Source organism: Drosophila ananassae, chromosome XR (assembly GCF_017639315.1).
Source record: "Drosophila ananassae strain 14024-0371.13 chromosome XR, ASM1763931v2, whole genome shotgun sequence".
NCBI classification, from domain to species: Eukaryota; Metazoa; Arthropoda; class Insecta; order Diptera; family Drosophilidae; genus Drosophila; species Drosophila ananassae.
This window is the reverse complement of record NC_057932.1, coordinates 15,951,176-15,969,666: the sequence shown is the minus strand read 5'-3', so window position 1 is coordinate 15,969,666 and position 18,491 is coordinate 15,951,176. Positions and strand designations below refer to the sequence as shown.

At 36.6% G+C, this 18,491-nt stretch overlaps 1 protein-coding gene and 1 non-coding gene across 5 annotated transcripts in view; both read right to left on the bottom strand.

Annotated features, from left to right (window-relative positions):
* Window positions 1–18,491, bottom strand: part of LOC6505082 (tyrosine-protein phosphatase non-receptor type 9) — a 43,579-nt gene that overhangs the window by 17,880 nt on the left and 7,208 nt on the right. The window contains exons 1-3 of one of the 4 annotated variants that reach the window (XM_014904802.3): window positions 13,674–13,969; window positions 4,197–4,670; window positions 3,902–4,132 (exon numbers count right to left, since the gene is read on the bottom strand). In XM_014904802.3, coding sequence (XP_014760288.3) covers window positions 3,902–4,132; window positions 4,197–4,670; window positions 13,674–13,826 — 858 coding nt within the window. In that variant the 5' untranslated portion in view covers window positions 13,827–13,969. Of the gene's footprint in view, window positions 1–3,901; window positions 4,133–4,196; window positions 4,671–7,032; window positions 7,189–13,673; window positions 13,970–18,491 lie in introns of those variants that run through there. The other 3 variants (XM_001965469.4, XM_014904801.3, XM_014904803.3) reach the window with 3 other exon arrangements.
* On the bottom strand, window positions 9,221–9,293 carry Trnar-acg. Its single transcript has one exon. It is a non-coding gene; the product is annotated as a tRNA-Arg (tRNA).

Genomic DNA, 18,491 nt, shown 5'->3' with positions numbered 1-18,491 from the left:
ACATACGTATAGTACATGCTCGTAATTTGCATTTAAAGTTCACCCATACAGGGGGGCTACTACTATATCTGAATCAGAATCTGCCTAGTATATATGGAGGGGGGATAGGGGGGGCGAGGGCTCAAGTTTGCGTCAACAGAAAGCACGTTGTAAAAATAACACAAGAGGAATAACAAAAGCGTTAACACATCGACACAGTCATTGAGTATTAATTCTAGCATTTAAGCCATTTGAGCAATGAATGAACTGCGCAGCTCCTCTCTCTCTCTATCTCTCTCTCTCTCTCTGTAGTGCCGGATTTTCCGAAAATATCTATAAATACTAACAAATTATCCATTGTCAATCAGGGTGTTCGTTCGGTCAAGTGTTTCTGGGCCAAGTGCAGCAGCCAAAAAAAAAAAATAATAATAATAATAATAATGGAAAACTTTCACACGCGCACATCGGAAATGGGAAATGGCCTTTCCATATGGCCATAATACGCACACACACACTAACCGAAAAAAAAAAAAAACAAATCAAGACACGCACATTTTCTCCTACAGGGGGGACTTTGGTTCCAATCTATAGCGTTCGACTAGAACACGTCAACTGAATTAGTTTATCAAGCAAAGGTAAAAAGATAGCCGCAAGCGACGGCGCGTCACGCAAAATGAAGAGAGTGGGAGAGTGGGAGAGGTGGAACGAGCGAGAGCAGGCGCGAGGCGAGTGGGAGGCGCAGGAGGTCGAGGTTCCCCCAAAGAGAGAGGGGGGCAGCCAAAGCTCTCTCACACTCACTCTCTCTCTGGGCCATACTCTGCCTAAAAGTGAGAGTGCTTCAAGCTGAACAAACGGTTCATTAAATACTCTTAACAGCTGTGACGCACAAAGTGCGTAAATTATAAGGTGGGAGTGTAAGAAATAAAATAAATACATAATTACATAAATAAATTTATATAGTACTGAGGTTAATCATATTTTTGATTAAAACCCAAACCCCCATATTGTAGGGTATTGAAAGCGTGGGCACATTCCACCTTATTAGGACAGCTCGTGTGTGCGAGCCGATCTCTTCCATTGTTTGTCATCGATGGCGTTTCCACTCATTGCGTCAACGCTGCGTATGCGTGTTGGCCCCGAAAATATTGCGCATACGCGGCATGACACACGCCAGTGTTGCCACCGCCATCGCCACCGTCGTCGTCAAGGTGGCCCATTACCTCATTATCCCCCCGTCCGCCAACGCAGCTTATCTGTGCGGCTCTCTCTCTCGCATCTCAAAACCAAAATAACAGAAAAATCAGGCACAGACACGCGCCAAAGAGAACGGTGTTATTGGACACTCTCAGTCCCCAGTCCCCAATCTCCAGTCTCAGTCTTTCTCGGTCTCCAGTCTCAGCACTTCCTCTTCAGCTCTTTCTCGCTCTCTCGCTCTTATTCTTACGGCGCCCACGCCGAATCTTTTTCATTGTTAACTTTGTTTTTTTTTTTTGTTATTTTGTCGTGCGTTTTGATTTTCGTAGCATAATGGAATTAATATATACTTTTTGTATATAATATATGTAGGGTATAGATATGTATTATAATATATGCCCAGACAGTAGCTTTGACAAAAGTAGTAGCCCCCTAATTAGTAGCAGAAATGTAGTAGAATTTCATACCCTGTGTTTTCTTCTAAGCCCTGTATTTTATTTTTAAAACTGTTAAACTGTTGGTAAATGTTTTTAGGCTTAAAACCTATTAAATTTTATTTTAAATGGTTAATTTTATATTTATTTGGTTTTAAAAAAAAAAATTTTAATAAAAATGTTGTTTATTATAAAAAAAAAAACGCAAACTATAAAACTATCTTTTTGTTTTTTTTTTTTTTAGTTTTTATTCGTTTAAAAAATTGATTTTAATTGAAAAATTAATAAACTAGAAAAATAAATAAGCATAATTTACACAAAATATGTACCTCTTCTATAAAATTTTAAATAAAAAACTTAGAAAACAAGTATTTTTTTTTAAATATTTTTAAGATTTGTTCCTTTTGTTATTTTAATAATAAAAACTGATTCTAAAATTTTTATTGAATTTCTGCTTTTTGAAAGGGTAAAAAAATAAAAAATAATATTTAAAAAATAAATATATATAAAAAAAACCTGTATTTTGGTTACTCATAGTAGTGTCTCGTACTCCTCATATGTATATGGACTTACGTTCAAAGTGTAGACACATTTCTATATAACTCATTCCGGACATGATCAAGTGCAGAAAAGGTAAAGCGCAATTCTTAGAAGAATTGCAAAAAGAAATGCGGAATTGGGGAAATTGTGACGCAAATGGAACGGAGAACAAGGTGCCAAGGAAGAAGATATTGTAGCTACCTCTTGGGGGTTTTTGTATCTTTTTGTAAATAAGATACTTTTTTGGGGGGAAATAGGTCAGAAAATAGGTCTCCCTGTTTATTTCCCAACTACTGCTTAACGGACAAAGAAAGCAGTACAATTTTATTTATTTTATAAATATAGAAATAAGTAAATAATTGCCATTTTCTGATCAATTTCTTTGCCAAAAATGATGAAAATTTTTGAAAAGTTAGTCACAAGTCTTGTAGTTATTTTTTAAACCAAAAACCTTTGAACCTCTTATATTCCCTTTATTTTTTGCACCTCGGGGGCTGGGATTTCGCAGCTTGGTAATATTTAATGGGCAGGTTGTGTTTGTTAAACAAAAGCCAACTCGAATGGCACAGCTACAGAGGAATAAATTCCGAAAAAGCCAACAGAGTACTGTTTCCAAACAATATGCAATTCTCCAAAAAAATAACAAAAGAAAGGGGGGGAATTCATCGCATTTCTGTTGCATTTCAGACTGCACCCCAACTGGCCTTTGTTTAAACAATAAACTAATAACTAAATAAACAGAATCGAACGTACTCACAATTGGAACTCCTTCGGGGAAGACTTGGTAATTTATTTAAAAAATCAAATCAAATAAAATCAAATATTTGAAATCTGTTCTGGACAGTGAACTACAAAAGGAAATGAATCTCAGAGCCTATTCTTGAAATATACATTTTTTTACGCTTGACATGAAAAGCCAACGACACGAGACACAAATTTTCAGCTTGAAGACATTTTTCAGCAATTCCGCTGATAGAGAATCCACAGGCCACTTGGCACAGATACTCCTCAGATACTCAGATACACACACATCCGCAAAAAAAAAAAAAATAGTATCTTTTGAATTAATAGAGGCATGTTTAATATTTTAATTTCAGGCGACACGCTCGTTGGGCTTTTGGGGCAAGAGAGCTTAGATTCCGTTTCGGATTTGGAGTCTTTTGTGGAAATTACAAAAGGGGTGGGGGGGGAGAGATACAGATTAAAATATAGGTGACTTTTAACCCACTAAAGAGTAGAGGGAGGAAATTGCTTTATATCTTTTTTAAATGTATGATTTTGGGACTATTTTTTGGCCTAAATTGTATCTTTTTTATATCTTTTTTTTTGAAGTATGATTTTGTGACTCTTTTTTGTCCTAAAGTGTTCATCGAAATAAGTTGCTTTTTTAATAGTTTTTTTTTATGGCTCTAGAAACTATTAAAATCTTTAGAAATTTGTATTTTTTAGGGGTAATAATGGGTTAAAATATATGGCCTACAAGACAGATTTAAGTATTTTTTTAATAGATTTTTATGAAATATTATTTTTAGATCTCTCTCTAAATTACTTTAAATATTTATTTTATAACAATTGCATAATGATTTTAAAATTTAAAAACTAAAAATTTTTAATTTCAATTCAAATTTCAAGCATAATTTATTATTTTTAATACCATTACTTTGACTTTACTCTCTCTTTTTAAATTTCCCTAATATTTCCCTCAATGCCCAAAAGTATGCCACAAAAATAGTAAAGAAAATAAAAGCACCTACCTTGAGCAGCGTGAGAATCTTCTGGGAGAGGTCGTAGTCGAAATTGGAATACTTGGAGCCGCTCATGTCGTAGATGAAGACGAGCCCGGCCCGCTGGGTCTCCGTGTCCTGGAGGGCGCTGTCCAGCTGGTAGACGATGCCCTGGAGGGTGGTGGTGTGCGAGGCGCTCAGCGGGCTGTGGCGGTTGGCGGTGAAGAGGGCGATAGCCGCTCCACTGGAGGTCCTGGCGGGCTAAAAAATAAAATTTAAGAATTAATAAAAAAATAGTAAATAGTATTTGGGGGGTAATACTAACCAGTATCGTAAACTTGCCAGTCTGTAGCTCGGATCGCAGTGTCTCCACGTCCGGATCGATGTTGTAGAGGTGCTCCTTCTGGCGGATCTGTTCATGTTGCTCGTACAAGGACACCGCCCGCAGGACATCGAACTTGCGGGCGTGCAGAAACTTAACGGCTGTCGTCGGGGATATTTGTCTAATCGCAGGACTAGCACCAGCACCAGCTCCTCCTCCTTCTAATCCTTCCGTGGGGAATTGTACTAGGATCTGTTGGTGTTGTTTTTGTTGTGGCTGTGCCGCCGCCCCCGCCCCCGCCGCTGTCGTCAAGCTGCTGCTACTGGCTGTGGCGGAGAAGGAGGTGGAGATGGAGGAGGCTGCCCCGACGGCGGAAGTGGAAACGGAAACGGAAGCTGCTGGTGATGCCGCTGTGGTTGCTGCCGCGCTGTACTTGGCACGCAAGTTGTTGCAGAGATCAATGAATTGTTTCACAGCCTGGAAGGTACAAAAAAGAGATGCAGGATACAGGATTAGCATTAGGAAGATTAGGGAAAATATACTAAATAATAGGTAATAAATATTAAAATTAAGAGGGCAATATTATATATATAATATTAGAATGTTTTAAGGCAGAACAGGACTAGGATCTAGGACTAGGGCTAGCAGGGATCAGGATACAGTTCTAAAAATAAAAACTTAAATTAACTTAATTTCTATATTTTTTTCCAAATTTCGGCCGAGCTTAAGTGCTACTTGTGAGAATCGAGGAGGAGGGCGCTGTTTTTATTTAAAATTTAATTATTTTTAATATTTAAAAAAAATAAAATAAACCCTTTTTAAAGAAGAACAGGATAGATAAAGGACTTAGTCTAGACTAGGAGCTAGGACTAGTAGGGATCAGGATACAGTTCTAAAAATAAAAAATAAAAACTTAAATGAACTTAATTTCTATATTTTTTCCAAATTTCGGCCGAGCTTAAGTGCTACTTGTGAGAATCGAGGAGGAGGGCGCTGTTTTTAATTAATTAATTAAAATTTTCTTTTTTTCATTAACTTCCACATAATGAATTAAAAATAATATTCCACTTTGTATCCAGATTTGTTGTAAATTGCTTGTTGTTGTAGACATGTTTTCAAAGTTCTATATATTTCCATAAAAATAATATTCAATTAAATATTAAATATTTTTTATATTCATTTTTCTTTGTTATTTCGATATCTTAGGAGCCGCTTGTAAAAAAAAGATTCAGCTTACATGAGAGGCGAGGAGGAGGGCACTTACTTTTTTATTAACAAGTGTTTTTAAGTTTCAGTTTTTTACATTAATTTTTCAATAAATAAAATGTAATTTCTTAGCCAATAAACATTGAATTTTAAAGCGGAAATTCGTGGATTTATTATCTTTCTAAATGCAAGTCTTAAAACTTAATTTTCGATTGATTTTTCTTAATTTTCTTGTCAGTTCAAAAATTAAGAACGGCTTGAAATAAAAAACGTGGGTTTCGCCCCATTTGGCCCAGATCGGTGGCTATATCTTTGCCAATTCTTGTCTGATTCTTGAAAGAAATGTCTTAAAAGACTCTTCGATCAATTCCCCATCGATCTGCATCAAAATCTGAATATAAAATATTTGTTCGATATTTTTTCACATTTTCTGGGACGACCCTTTCGAAAAGTGGGTTTCGCCCCATTTGGCCCACATCGGTGGCTATATCTTTATCCCCTATATATATATCAGTTGATATATTATTTTTCTTTTCAAAATAAACACTATTATTTTTCAAAAAGTCACTAAAATTCCCCTATAACTTTCTAACTAAAATTGTCCAAGAGATTCGAGAAGAAATACCCTGTTTCTGTGGTACAATTTATAACTTTTATTTATTCAAAAGTCTCTCCATCTCTCCACCTATAACTATCATAATAGGTATAGTAGTACTAAGTAATACCCATTATTCAAATATATAACTACTATATTCCTACGGCCTATAATAACAGGTTTAGTAATGGGTAGGTGGACCACCGAAAGAAACCCACTGCCTTTTTATATAAGAATGAATTATTCAAACAAACAATGAAAGTGCTTGTTAAAATAAACAATATATAGGTTAATGATATTTCATTATTTGGTATTAGAAGTAATACTAAGTAAGTAAATAGTATTTAGTAATGACTATATATTCTATTAATTGTAGAAGAAGATAAAAAAAATATGAATAATCCAAGCATTTCAGTCCCTAGGTACTCTACTCCCACACTCCCACCCAAAACCAAGGCAATCTTCAGAAATCTTTAGAATCTCACTCGCAAGTAACCTCATTAGAAGCCAGTAGTGGTGTGATTTGGACCCAAATACCCAACAGATTCGAGTCAATAAGCAACCGAATTTACGGCACTTGGCTCTCCGACATGACCCACTTTGCCGGACTGCCGGATTGCCGGACTGGTTGGGCCAACTGGTTTCCGCTTTGCGGTCAGAATGGGATTTGATTCATGGTAATGGAAATGGAACCCGATAGATTCATAAATTTCATATGTTTATGATTCAAGTAAGTATCTACGATAAACTGGCACATCCCTGGCTACTCCCCTCATGGATCATAAAACAAAATGAATTAATTCTCAGTAATTCTCAGTAATTAGTCATGGGATCATTGTTAATTTCGAGTTAATAGCTCATGACTACCAGGGGATGGCATCATTGTATCTCTTCGAAATAGTAGCTCCATAGCCTATATCCTATCTATTAATTAGACACTCCCCATTCCCATTCCCATTCCCATCACGAACCATCCATCCCCTGATTGGAACTCGGAACTCGGTTGGGTCGGAGGAGTAACTAAGCCATTGAACCCACCTGTTCGCGGTTGCGACGTCGCTCGTACAAGTGCACCATTCTTGATATAATTATTTTCGCAATTTCCACACTGGATCATTCGCACTCTAAACACTTGAAAAAAAATAATTTCAATCGGATATTGAGTCTAATGTCACTCTTCCACTTCAACTCTCCAACTCTCCAACGCGACGAGACGCCACCGAGGTTACTTGGGAACTGAAAACTGACTCGACTTCGATCGCCGTCGTTAGCAGCGTCTCATAGTCATCGACTGATATCGGATGCACTGAGAGAAACTGCCAAGGGTTTTTATATAGTTTCTATATTTTATTTTTTATTAAGAAAAAGATTTCAATTTGCAACTGAATGCCTTTATTTTAAGCAGTTTCTTAGTATCGAAAGAGTTTTTAAAGAGAAAAAAATTTAAAAAAATACTTTCGAGGATTTACCTTTAAGGGTTTTGCTATTTTTAAGTTAAGTTTGAACAATTTTTTATAAATTATAAATCATTTGAAGCAATTTATACACTAATACACTGTTTTTTCTCATAGTCCTGCATATTTTTGAAGAAAAAAAGGCCAAAGTTCGAACTCCCTTTCAATTTTTGGATTTATTTTTATAGAAACTACTGGCTTCTTTTCTAAATTTTAATATAATTGGTTAAATATTATGTTGTTTTTGCATAAAATTTTAAATATAATGAGCTCCAAATAATAAGTTCTAAGTAACAAATAAGAATTAAGTGTTTTTTAATGTTTTTTAGTGTTTTTCCCTTTTTTTTACTAATTTTTAGTAAAATTAAAACTAAAATAAATTGAATTTAGTTAAAAACACCTGTTTTAACCTTTTTTTAAATAAGATAATTGATAGAATTTCATTACCTATTCTACTTCTAAGAGAAATATAACCTCAAAAGTGGTTCAAACTACAAAATGGTGTCTAAAAAAGAACCTCCTATAATTTCTTCCCGTGTAGATTTCAAATATCCCCCCTCCGATCAATAAACCCTCTCCAATCTATGTAGATATTACCAAGTGCCCAAGAGTCATAAAGCGATAAAGTTTTAGGGCTTCAAGAGTAGATACGACAAGTCCACCAATCTGGTATTAAAATTTCAATTTCCATTTGTTTTTTCCCCTTTTTTTTCTCTCTGTGTACCTGTTGCTGCGCTGCTGCGGTGAACGAACTGCAGCCGACGACGGTGGTGCGGAGAGATAGAGAGAGACAGAGAGAGAGAGAGAGAAGACGTTGAGCGGATTTCGCGGAAGCAGCGGCGCCGACAGAGCCGGGGGGCATGCCAACACTTTGAGTCATGCGGGAGTCTCCGCCTCTGCCGGCGTAGCCACCATATGTCACCATCATCCATCGATATCACCCTTCTCCCTTCGCTGCACAGTGGGCCGAAAACGGCAGACGATGATAGCTTATCGGGACGAGTAGAGAGTTCTTCGTTAGAAGCACGGCTCTTTATCTCGAGAAGTTCGGTTCGCAGAAGTTCCCATTCACTGAATCGCACAATCCCTATCAATTAGCATGAAATATATTCCCAAAAGGAGTACCCCCCAGCCGTAAATTAAATTGCAATCCAAGGGGGGTGACAAAAAAAAAAACTGCAAGTTCATAATTAAAAACAAGAAAGTTTTCATAAAAAAAAATCAATCAAGATTTCGTTTGAAAAAGGGGGTTTCCAAGGAAAAAAAGGGCCAGCTAGGGAGATTTCAAGGGAAATTGTATTCCTGGGGGGGGAAATTTAAAAAAAAAAAAATATTTAATTAGATAATTTTGAGTAATTTGTTTGATAAAATTAATCAGTAATCCTTTGTTTTTCCATTTAAAAAATAATATTTTTCTTTATAAAAATTATATATTTTCTCTTTAACTTTTTTTTCTACTATTATATTTTTCTCTTTTATTTTTAATCGATTTGCCCCACTGTAGGGGGTCCAGGGATTCCTTCGAAGTGATTTTGAATCTTATTAGGGACAAAAAAAAACGAAAAAAATAAAAAACAGAGAAAAAAAGGTGAGATATGGCAATGAGTCATAGTCTTCTTTTTTTAACTCAAAATGATCACATTTTTCCAAAGAAATTATTTAACAAGAGAGTCTGTTAAGATAATGACTTGAAAGGTAGTGCTTACTTTAAAAAATGAATAAAAAATAAATAAAAGTAAATAAAAAATTGTAATAAAAATAAAAAAAAAGCACGATCCTGCCAGGAGTCGAACCTGGAATCTTCTGATCCGTAGTCAGACGCGTTATCCATTGCGCCACAGGACCGACGACCGACTGGCCGTCCAATTCCCAACTACTGCTTGACTGGCGAAGCAAGCAGTTCCGGCAAGCAGTGGAAGTGGAACTGGAACTGGATATCTGGTATTTGTTTACCATCCTATCGAGCTGGTCTGGCCCGGGCCCGGACCCAGACCCGGGCCTAGGCCAACAGGTCACCGAGAGACTTGTCTAATTTTAGAGACTCGCTAATGGCAACCACGGGCGCTGCTACTTTCACTTTTATTTTTTTTTTCCACTTACAGGGCGGAGGTAGAGGAGAGAGTGCTCCGGATTAGTGACTCAGACCCATTGGAATGGCCTGGGGAGCAATGGATGGCAAATGCAATCAAAAATACCAAAACAAAAATATCTGTGATTTATGGGAAAGTATCTTGTATCTTATAAGCTTTCAATTGAAAAGATTGCTCTTCAATTAGCAAGAAACGGAGAATGGAGAAGAAAAGAAAGAGGAGAAGAGAAGAACAGTGTTTGGTAGGCGGTGGGCGTGTCTGGTGGCTTCCGGTTTCTGGTCGAGTTCTGGTTATGATTGTAATTATGATCCAAAGCCAGTTAATAGAGCAACAAGTAAAGCAAGGCAGTTGCCATTTTTTTCCTACCATTTTACACTGAAAAAAAGAAATACTATCACTCATCTTATAAGATGTAGTATCGTTTAGAAGATTTCTCTCAGTGCCAAATTATAACTGTTGGCATGCAAAGTAAAAGCCACAGACACCGCCAACTGTTCCATTCCGTTCCGATTCTAAGACTTCGGTCTTCCTCTTGAACCTGGAAACTGTAAAAAGCGCTGGAAGGCAATCCCAGAGATCCAATCTAACTGCTTTTGAGTAGCAGTTCTGACAGTTCTGACAGAAAAGACACAAAAAAGCCAACCAACGATCAGCGATTGGAAAAAAAAAGACAGTGCCCCACCAGCGACAGTTAGAGTCGCCTGGGTTATGGGCATTTAGTTTGAAAGAAGAAAGCAGTTAGCTGTGACAGTGTTGCCAGATCAGTGATCAGTAACTAATTGGAAGAAAAAAAAAATTGTATTTATAATTTTCAAATATATATTTCTAATTAAAGGTATATGAATTATTAAACTTCCTATTTAGCCTCCTATTATAGGCAAGATATAGGTTTGAAAGAAGAAAGCAGTTAGCTGTGACAGTGTTGCCAGATCAGTGATCAGTAACTAATTGGAAGAAAAAAAAAATTGTATTTATAATTTTCAAATATATATTTCTAATTAAAGGTATATGAATTATTAAACTTCCTATTTAGCCTCCTATTATAGGCAAGATATAGGTTTGAAAGAAGAAAGCAGTTAGCTGTGACAGTGTTGCCAGATCAGTGATCAGTAACTAATTGGAAGAAAAAAAAAATTGTATTTATAATTTTCAAATATATATTTCTAATTAAAGGTATATGAATTATTAAACTTCCTATTTAGCCTCCTATTATAGGCAAGATATAGGTTTGAAAGAAGAAAGCAGTTAGCTAAGACAGTGTTGCCAGATCAGGGATCAGTAACTAGTAGAAAAAAAATAGAAAAAAAAATGAAAATATTTTTATATTTATAATTATTAAAAATATTTCTCTAGTTAAAGGTATATGAGGTCTCAAACCTCCTATTAAACCTCTTATTATTGGCCTATGGTTTAAAAAAAGAAAGCAGTTAGCTATGACAGTGTTGCCAGATCAGTGATCAGTCTTCAAAGTCTACATATATCTATAAAATATAATTATATTTCTAATTATTAAATAAATAATTATTAAATATATATTTCTATTTAAAAGGTATATGAATTTGGCTTAAAAAGGAAACAAGTTAGTTATGACAGTGTTGCCAGATCAGTGATCAGTAAGTGACCAGTAATGGCATTGCTGACTAACCTTTTTATGAAAGAGTGCTCTTTAAAATCAGAATCTCATTCAGGGAGTGAGTTGGCATCATCAGATACTATTATTATGTAGATATAAAGATACTATTTAAAAAACAAAGTGAATCAACTACAATTGATCCAAAGAATTCATCATTTTTAATCAAAACTATTTGAAACTCTATCCTAACTAGCACTTTTTCAACTTCTGAGATACTTTGTAAGCCTCTTAATCCCTTCCTTCCTACAGAACTCTGAAAAATTTCCATAAAACAGTAACAGAAACAGGGTTCCCACCCATTACAATAACATTACTCCTACTGCCCAGTATCTCCTATCCTCTTTCAACCGGAATTGGCAGGATATTGCCGCCGACAGATTGTTGTCTGGGAATACAATTTGAAACGGGAAGTACGTCCTCCTCCCCCCTTTTCACACTTTAGTTGCAATTGATTCGAAATGGTTCAGTTCAGTTTTGTCGGCCTTTTTAAAGAGCGTTTACTGTGCTTCCGGTTGATGGGCATGCCAGATTGTGGCACAAAAGCTAAAGAAAAAAAAAAAATCATGCTAACTGGAGATTAACTCAAAGAATACAACAACTACAAAGAAAAACTTTAAGATACTTTTTTTATTATTATTATTATTAGTTTTTTTTTTTTAACGTGACTATGAACCATATGGACTCCACTGTAAGTATCTCTGTTGGCATATGTATTGGTGCTATTCAAACGGTTTATCTTCATTCATTGTGTGCCATATACCCCTCCTCCTCTCCCTCTACTTAGCTCCCCCTCCCCACGCCCATTTGCATATGAAGAAACGCTTTTGTCTCCTCTCTAAGAGAAATGGCAGCGACGCTGGCAGAGGCAGTGGCAGAGAAATTTGCATGCGAATTCATGTCGGAGGGGTCGGGTGGGTCTTGTATCGTTTGCTTTTCCCTTTGTTTCTCTCTCTCTTTCTCCCAAGATTAGATGAGCGAAGATGCGATGTGTTACATATGGTCCGAACGTATCTCGACTTCCAAACGGAACTTGGCCAGCGGACAAAAACAACAACAACATAAGAAAGAAAAAAAAAGCCCAACAGCTGAGGGCCAAAAGGTGGAATGGAATATAAAATTTCACACTTTTGGCAGCAATACGTACAATGTTTCGCAGGAAGTCGTGCATCATGCGATTACGTAAAATGTTCCAAAAATTATAAACAAATGAGGGGAAGAGGAAGAACAAGTCTGAGAGCTAAAAAGGGGGTTTCATAATGGGGAGGAAAGTTTCTTAATGGAATTATAACTAATAACTGTTCTAAAAGAGTTGAGGAAAAGGGTTAATGGAGAGCACTTCCCTTTTTTTTAAGCAATTTGTACTAAAATAAATCTTTTAATATATTTTTTTTTAAAATAATTAAAATTTAGACAAAAAACGAATTAAATCTTAACTAAAAATGGATTTATGTTCTAAAATTCCAACAATAATTTCCCTTTTTATCCTAAGCCTAGTAATAATTTGTCAAAAAGTAGATTTTAATTCCAAAATTCTATTCTGAAATACATAAATAATAATTTCCCTTTTGATCTAAAGAGCTAAAAGTATATTTTTTAATCAAAAATACCCTTCTAAAATACCTAATTAATAATTTCCCTTCTGATCTAAAACTCTAAAAGCAGATTTTGATATCAAAATACCCCTCTGAAATATAAAAATCATAATTTCCTTTTTGGTCTAAGGATCTAAATGTAGATTTTAAAATAAAAATACCCCCCTAAAACACTATAACAATAATTTCCCCTTTGACCTTAAATTCCCAAACAAATACCACCCTAATCAAGAGGTATACCAGTACCACTTTAATATATACCGTTTTTTCCCCCCTTTATTTGATAAACAAAGAACGTGGAAATCCGAAATCTCCAAAGATGAAAGAGTCTCCGACTCCGTCTCTGTCTCTTTGTTGGACGATTAATGGATACATAGACTCTTAAGCCACTAGGGCTGATCTGATAAGATAACGACCGCCTTTGCCGTTTCAACTCTGCTCCAATTTCTTTTTCTCGCCGTGCAGACGACGGACCAGAGAGGGGAAAAACAACAAAAAGAAGCATGTGTGTCCTTGTTTTCTCATGTTTCTCGGTACCTCCAAGGTGGGAATTCAACCTTTTTTTTTTAGAGTTCAAAGTTTCCAGAGCACTCACTCTCTTTGTCTCGATGCTAATGAACTAGTCTCCAAGAGGCCGAGAGAGAGGACGGCAAGATGAAGAAGAAGAAGGCAAAGGAAGCTGCAAAGCTCTCGTGCGAGAGAGAGGGATGGGAGTTGGAGGTGCAACAAGTTGTTTAATGCAAAGGAGCGAGAAAAAAAAAACTAATAAAGTGGGGTCTATAAATAGACCGAAGGAGAGTGCGAGAGCATCCTGAGATAAAAGAGAGAAGAGAGCAAGGCTTAGAAAGTAAAAACCTGGGAAATATATTTAATTTCTGAATTAAAAAAACACACACACATATACACACACCTTGGCAATGCAGAGGAAGATGCGTTCATGACAGCCGCTGTTTTTCTCACTATCGTTGTTGTTGTTGTTGTTGTTATTTTTATCCTCGGGTATGCTCACATTCCAGTGTGTTTGTTGCATTTTAGAACATTTTTCACTCACTCCCACCACCATGAGCACAAAAACAAAAAAATAATACAATTTTTTTCACTTTTTATTTTTTTTTTGTTAGAAACTGGTAGTAAAGGCCATATGGAAAGCACGGAGCCGCGGATCGCGGAAAAATCAGAGTGAGATGAACGCGGCGCGCCGGACAACAAACAACAATGAACAACGAAACGAAACGAAACGAACGAAACGGCACAACATTTGCTCTGGCAGCGCTGCTAACAGCTAGCTGCGCAGTCGCGCCGTTGCGCATGCCCACAACAAGAGAAAGAAGAGAGGCTGGGGGCCGCCCCATTACATGGAGCTATGTTATTATTGTTGTTGTTGTTGTTGGACTGCTGCCACTGACACAGTTCAATGTCAGAGTCAGAGAGCCAGAGATGGGAGAACAACAGAAATAGGGGGAAAAACAAGGGGGAGAGCGAGCGGAACAAAGCGGTGAGAGTGAGATGAAAGGATGCTGAGATCTCTTTCTCCTTCATTGTTTTTAATTTCATCATTTAAATTAATTAAATTGTTGACTTTTCTTTTGTTGAATAAATATTACTCTCTTTGTTTTAATTTTTTTTTCATATTTTGTAAAAAAAAAGCTTTGGTATTTTTTAGGAAAAAAAGGAAATAAATAAAATACTGGTTGAAATATTTATTTGAAAAAGATAAATATACTGGTGACGAAGGCAGCACTATTTTTGATTAACAAAAAATAGGTTTTAGTCTGATTGAAAACACAAATATTGTTTTAAATTTAAATTTTTAATTAAAATAGAAAAAACAAATATATAAAATAAAAGTTTTGAAATACTGGTTTTAAAAAAAACCTATTTTAGGGGTTTTAAGGTGTTATTTGAGAAAAAAACACTATTTTTTCTAAATAATTTTATAAAATATAAAACTGAAATTATTGAAACCTCCCTACTTCCTTCTTACCGTTCAAGAAAATCAAGGAAATACATAAAATAAAAATAAATAAAATAAAGTAAAGTCTCTGCCCTTGAAGTACAGGGTATCCCAGGACTGGACTCTAGTACCAGAACCCACTAAAGCGCATTTAGTTACTCTTCTGCAAGTAACTAACTAAAGTAAATCAGGCTCAAGTTTCAGTTTTACTTCCAAGCCCAACAGGCACGGCTCGCTGAGCAGCTTATGCGCTTAATTTAATTTATTTTCATTAAGGGGTAAGGGGGCTCATGACTTCTGATTATGAAAGTGTTAAGAAATTTCGCCACCGCTTTGAAGTGTCGTTTTAAAAAAAAATTTCACTTGCTTCTTGTTGGTTTAATTTTTTTCCTTTTTTTTTTTCTACCATTTGCTCATGATTATTGTTATTATTTTTTATTATTATTACGCTTTCTTGTGGTGCCCCCCCTTGTCTCTGACTCTGTCTCCGCCGCCCCTCTGTGGGGCGTGACATTGGGGCAGCAACAACTCCAACCCGCTCTTTCTCGCTATTATTGTTATTGTTATTAGTGTATATTACTGCCTCACACATCAGACAGAAAAAAAATAACTTTCTTTTTGTCGTCTTCGGAGTCGTTCCATAAACAAATCCGCATCGAAAAGAAATCCCACTCGGGTATGTAAATGCCATAAATATTTCGATCTGATTACTCCCCTACTCCCCTCTCCCCTTTTGGAAAGCGATCCATGATCTCTCGGATTAGGTGGCCCATTAGGTGGCCACTGGCCACTTTTCTCCTCTCCGGATTGCGCAACAGAAACTAGATTCTGCCCCCAGCCGATGATGCGACATTTTTCTCCACTCGGCCAGGGGGCAGTGGAAAGAAAGCCTTTCCCTCGAGGAGGCCAACGAAGGTGATCAGAACCCCTATTTCTTGGCCAGAACACATGGGGAAACTTTCAGAAATACAGGGAAGGGCATATTGGCCAAAGCGATGCCTATATCTTGGCCAAATTTCATCCGATTCTCGAGAGGAGTTTCTTAAAAGAGTCGTAGAGCGATTCCTCATAAGTCTGCATCCAAATCCGAGCAGAGAATTTTTTTTTGGATTTTATTCCAAATTTTCTAAAAGTTCCTCTTCAAAAATACAGGGATTCCCTCTATGACCCCTTCGGGCAGCCATATCTCTGTCAATTTTAATCAGATTCTCAAGCGGAATACCTCCAACGATTTGTGGATAAATTCTCTATTATTCTACATCAAAATCTAGAAATAAAATATTTTTAAAATTTTTTTCAAATATTTCTGGGGGCTCCTCTTCAAAAACACCGGGAATCCCCATATGAGAACCTATCGAAGGCGATAACTCCGGCAATTCTAATCCGATTTTAAAAAGGAATACATTAAACGATTTGTGGATTGATTTCCCACCATTCTGTATCAAAATATGGGATGGAAATATTTTTTAAATTTTTTCCCAAAATTTCTGGGGAGTCCCTTGAAAATACAGGGAATGCCACTATGAGCACTACGAATCTCATAACTTTGTCAATTCTAGTCCGATTTTGAAAAAGAATACGTTAAACGATCCGTGAAACAATTCCTCATGATTCTGCATTAAAATCCGAGAGGGGAATATTTTTTAAATTTTTTCCGAAAGTTCCTAGGAACTCTCCTCTTCAAAAACACGGGGAATGGCCATAAGACCCTTTTGAAGGCCACATCTCTGCCAATATTCATCCGATTCTGCAGAGGAATACCTCAAATGATTTGTGGATCGAGTATCTATTAATCTGCGTCAAAATTCGGAAAAAGAATATTTTTTAAAATTTTTCCAAAATTCCTAGGGGCTCCCCTTCAAAAACTGCGGAAATGCCGGTATGACCCACAGAGGAGGCTGTAACTCAGCCAATTCTCATCCGATTCTCATTCGAAATGTTTTAAATGATTTTTGGATCGATTCCCCATCATTCTGCATCAAAATCTGGAAGGACAATTTTTTTTAAATTTTTTTCAAAATTTTCCAGGGGGTCCCCTTCAAAAACACCGGGAATGGCCTTTTCGCCCTCTCGGAGGCTGTAACTTGGCCAATACGCATCCGATCCTCGATAGGAATACCTTAAACGATTTGTGGATCGATTCCCCGTCATTCTGCATCAAAACCCGGGAGCGAAATATTTTTTAAATTTTTTTCAAAAATTTCCAGGGAGTCCCCTACAAAAACACCGGGAATGACCCTATGACCCTTTCGAAGGCTATATCTTCGCCAATATTGATCCGATTCTCATGGGGGATGCCTTAAATGATTCGTGGATCGATTCTCTAATAATCTGCGTTAAAATCTAGAAACCAAAAATTTTAAAAAAATTTTTCCAAAATTTTTACGAGTTCCACTTCAAAAATACAGGTATTGCCTAAGTGGCCCCTTTGAGAAGCTATATCTTCGGCAATTTTTATCTCATTCTCAAGCGGAGTACCTTAAATAATTCGTGGATAGATTCTCCATAATCCTACATCAAAATATAAAAACAAAATATTTTTTCGATTTTTTTTCCCATAAGATCTAAAATGTCATACAATGGAACTCAATTCCCCTAGTTGTAGGCTCTATCCCTGCCTACAATTGTTTGAAAAAATAGTCAGATTAAATGAAAAAGGGTCTGAAATCGATGTAAAATGTAGGAATCCCTTGACAATTAGGCTGGCCAGGTCCAGTGCCCAGTGTCCACTCGGTCCTCTTCAGTTTATGTTTTTTGGCAGAGCCGGTGCCGGTGGCGGTGGCGGGCAAGATGCCAACCAAAAAGCACATAAACAGCATTAGGGAAATGGCAAAAAAAAAAAACAAAAAAAAAGCCTAAGCATAGCCCAGCTCAGCAAACAAAAAAAAAAAAAAAGAAAAATGAAATGTTGCTTTTTTAATTATCAGAAATGGCCTAAAAGAGGGAAGCCGAGAGAGGGCCGAGAGACATCAACATGTTTTCTGTTTTCAGTATTTGTTTTTTGTTTTATTTTTTAATTTTTTTTTGCAGAGACCAATGTAGGCCAAAACAAATGAAAAGCTCTACACACACACCTCAGACTCAGACTCAGATTCAGACTCAGCTTTAGACTCCAGTATTACCTCCCTCCCGAGACCCAGACCCAAGACCTCCCCGAGAAACCAAAAAAAAAACCTAAAACCCAAAACTCATTTCTTTCTGCACAATGTAAATCGGTCAAACCAATCAAAAAAGCACAAAAAAGCCAGAAAAAAATCATAAAAAATAGCAACAATGCCCTCCAAGAGTTCTTTCAACTTGGCTTCCCACTGCACTGAAAGAAATAAAAGCCTAGAAGAGAATACTAGAAATAAGAAGCAAGAAAAATAATTAAATATTACATTTTACTTATCTATATTATCTATAAAATAAATAAAATAATTTAATTTAATATTGAATCTAATAATAACCTCTCTTAACATTTCTCTCTGTGTATCATAGTTGTGATTTTATTTTTTTTTTTTTAGAAATTGTTAATAGCCAGAGGCATTGGAAAGTGTTGGGTGGATGAGATCGGGTCGAGATGGAGGAGATGCTGGGGGGACTGGAGGAGATGTGGAACCGGAGATACAGAGCACTGGGCTGCCGGGCTGCTGGGCTGCTGGGCTGCTCGGCTGCTGGGCTGCTCGGCTGGAGACACATGTCATTGTCAGGCTGTGGTCCAAATGCAATCGGGGACTTGAGCACGCCACAATGGATGAGTAGTTGGATGAGGCCAAGAAGGTAAAAAGGACT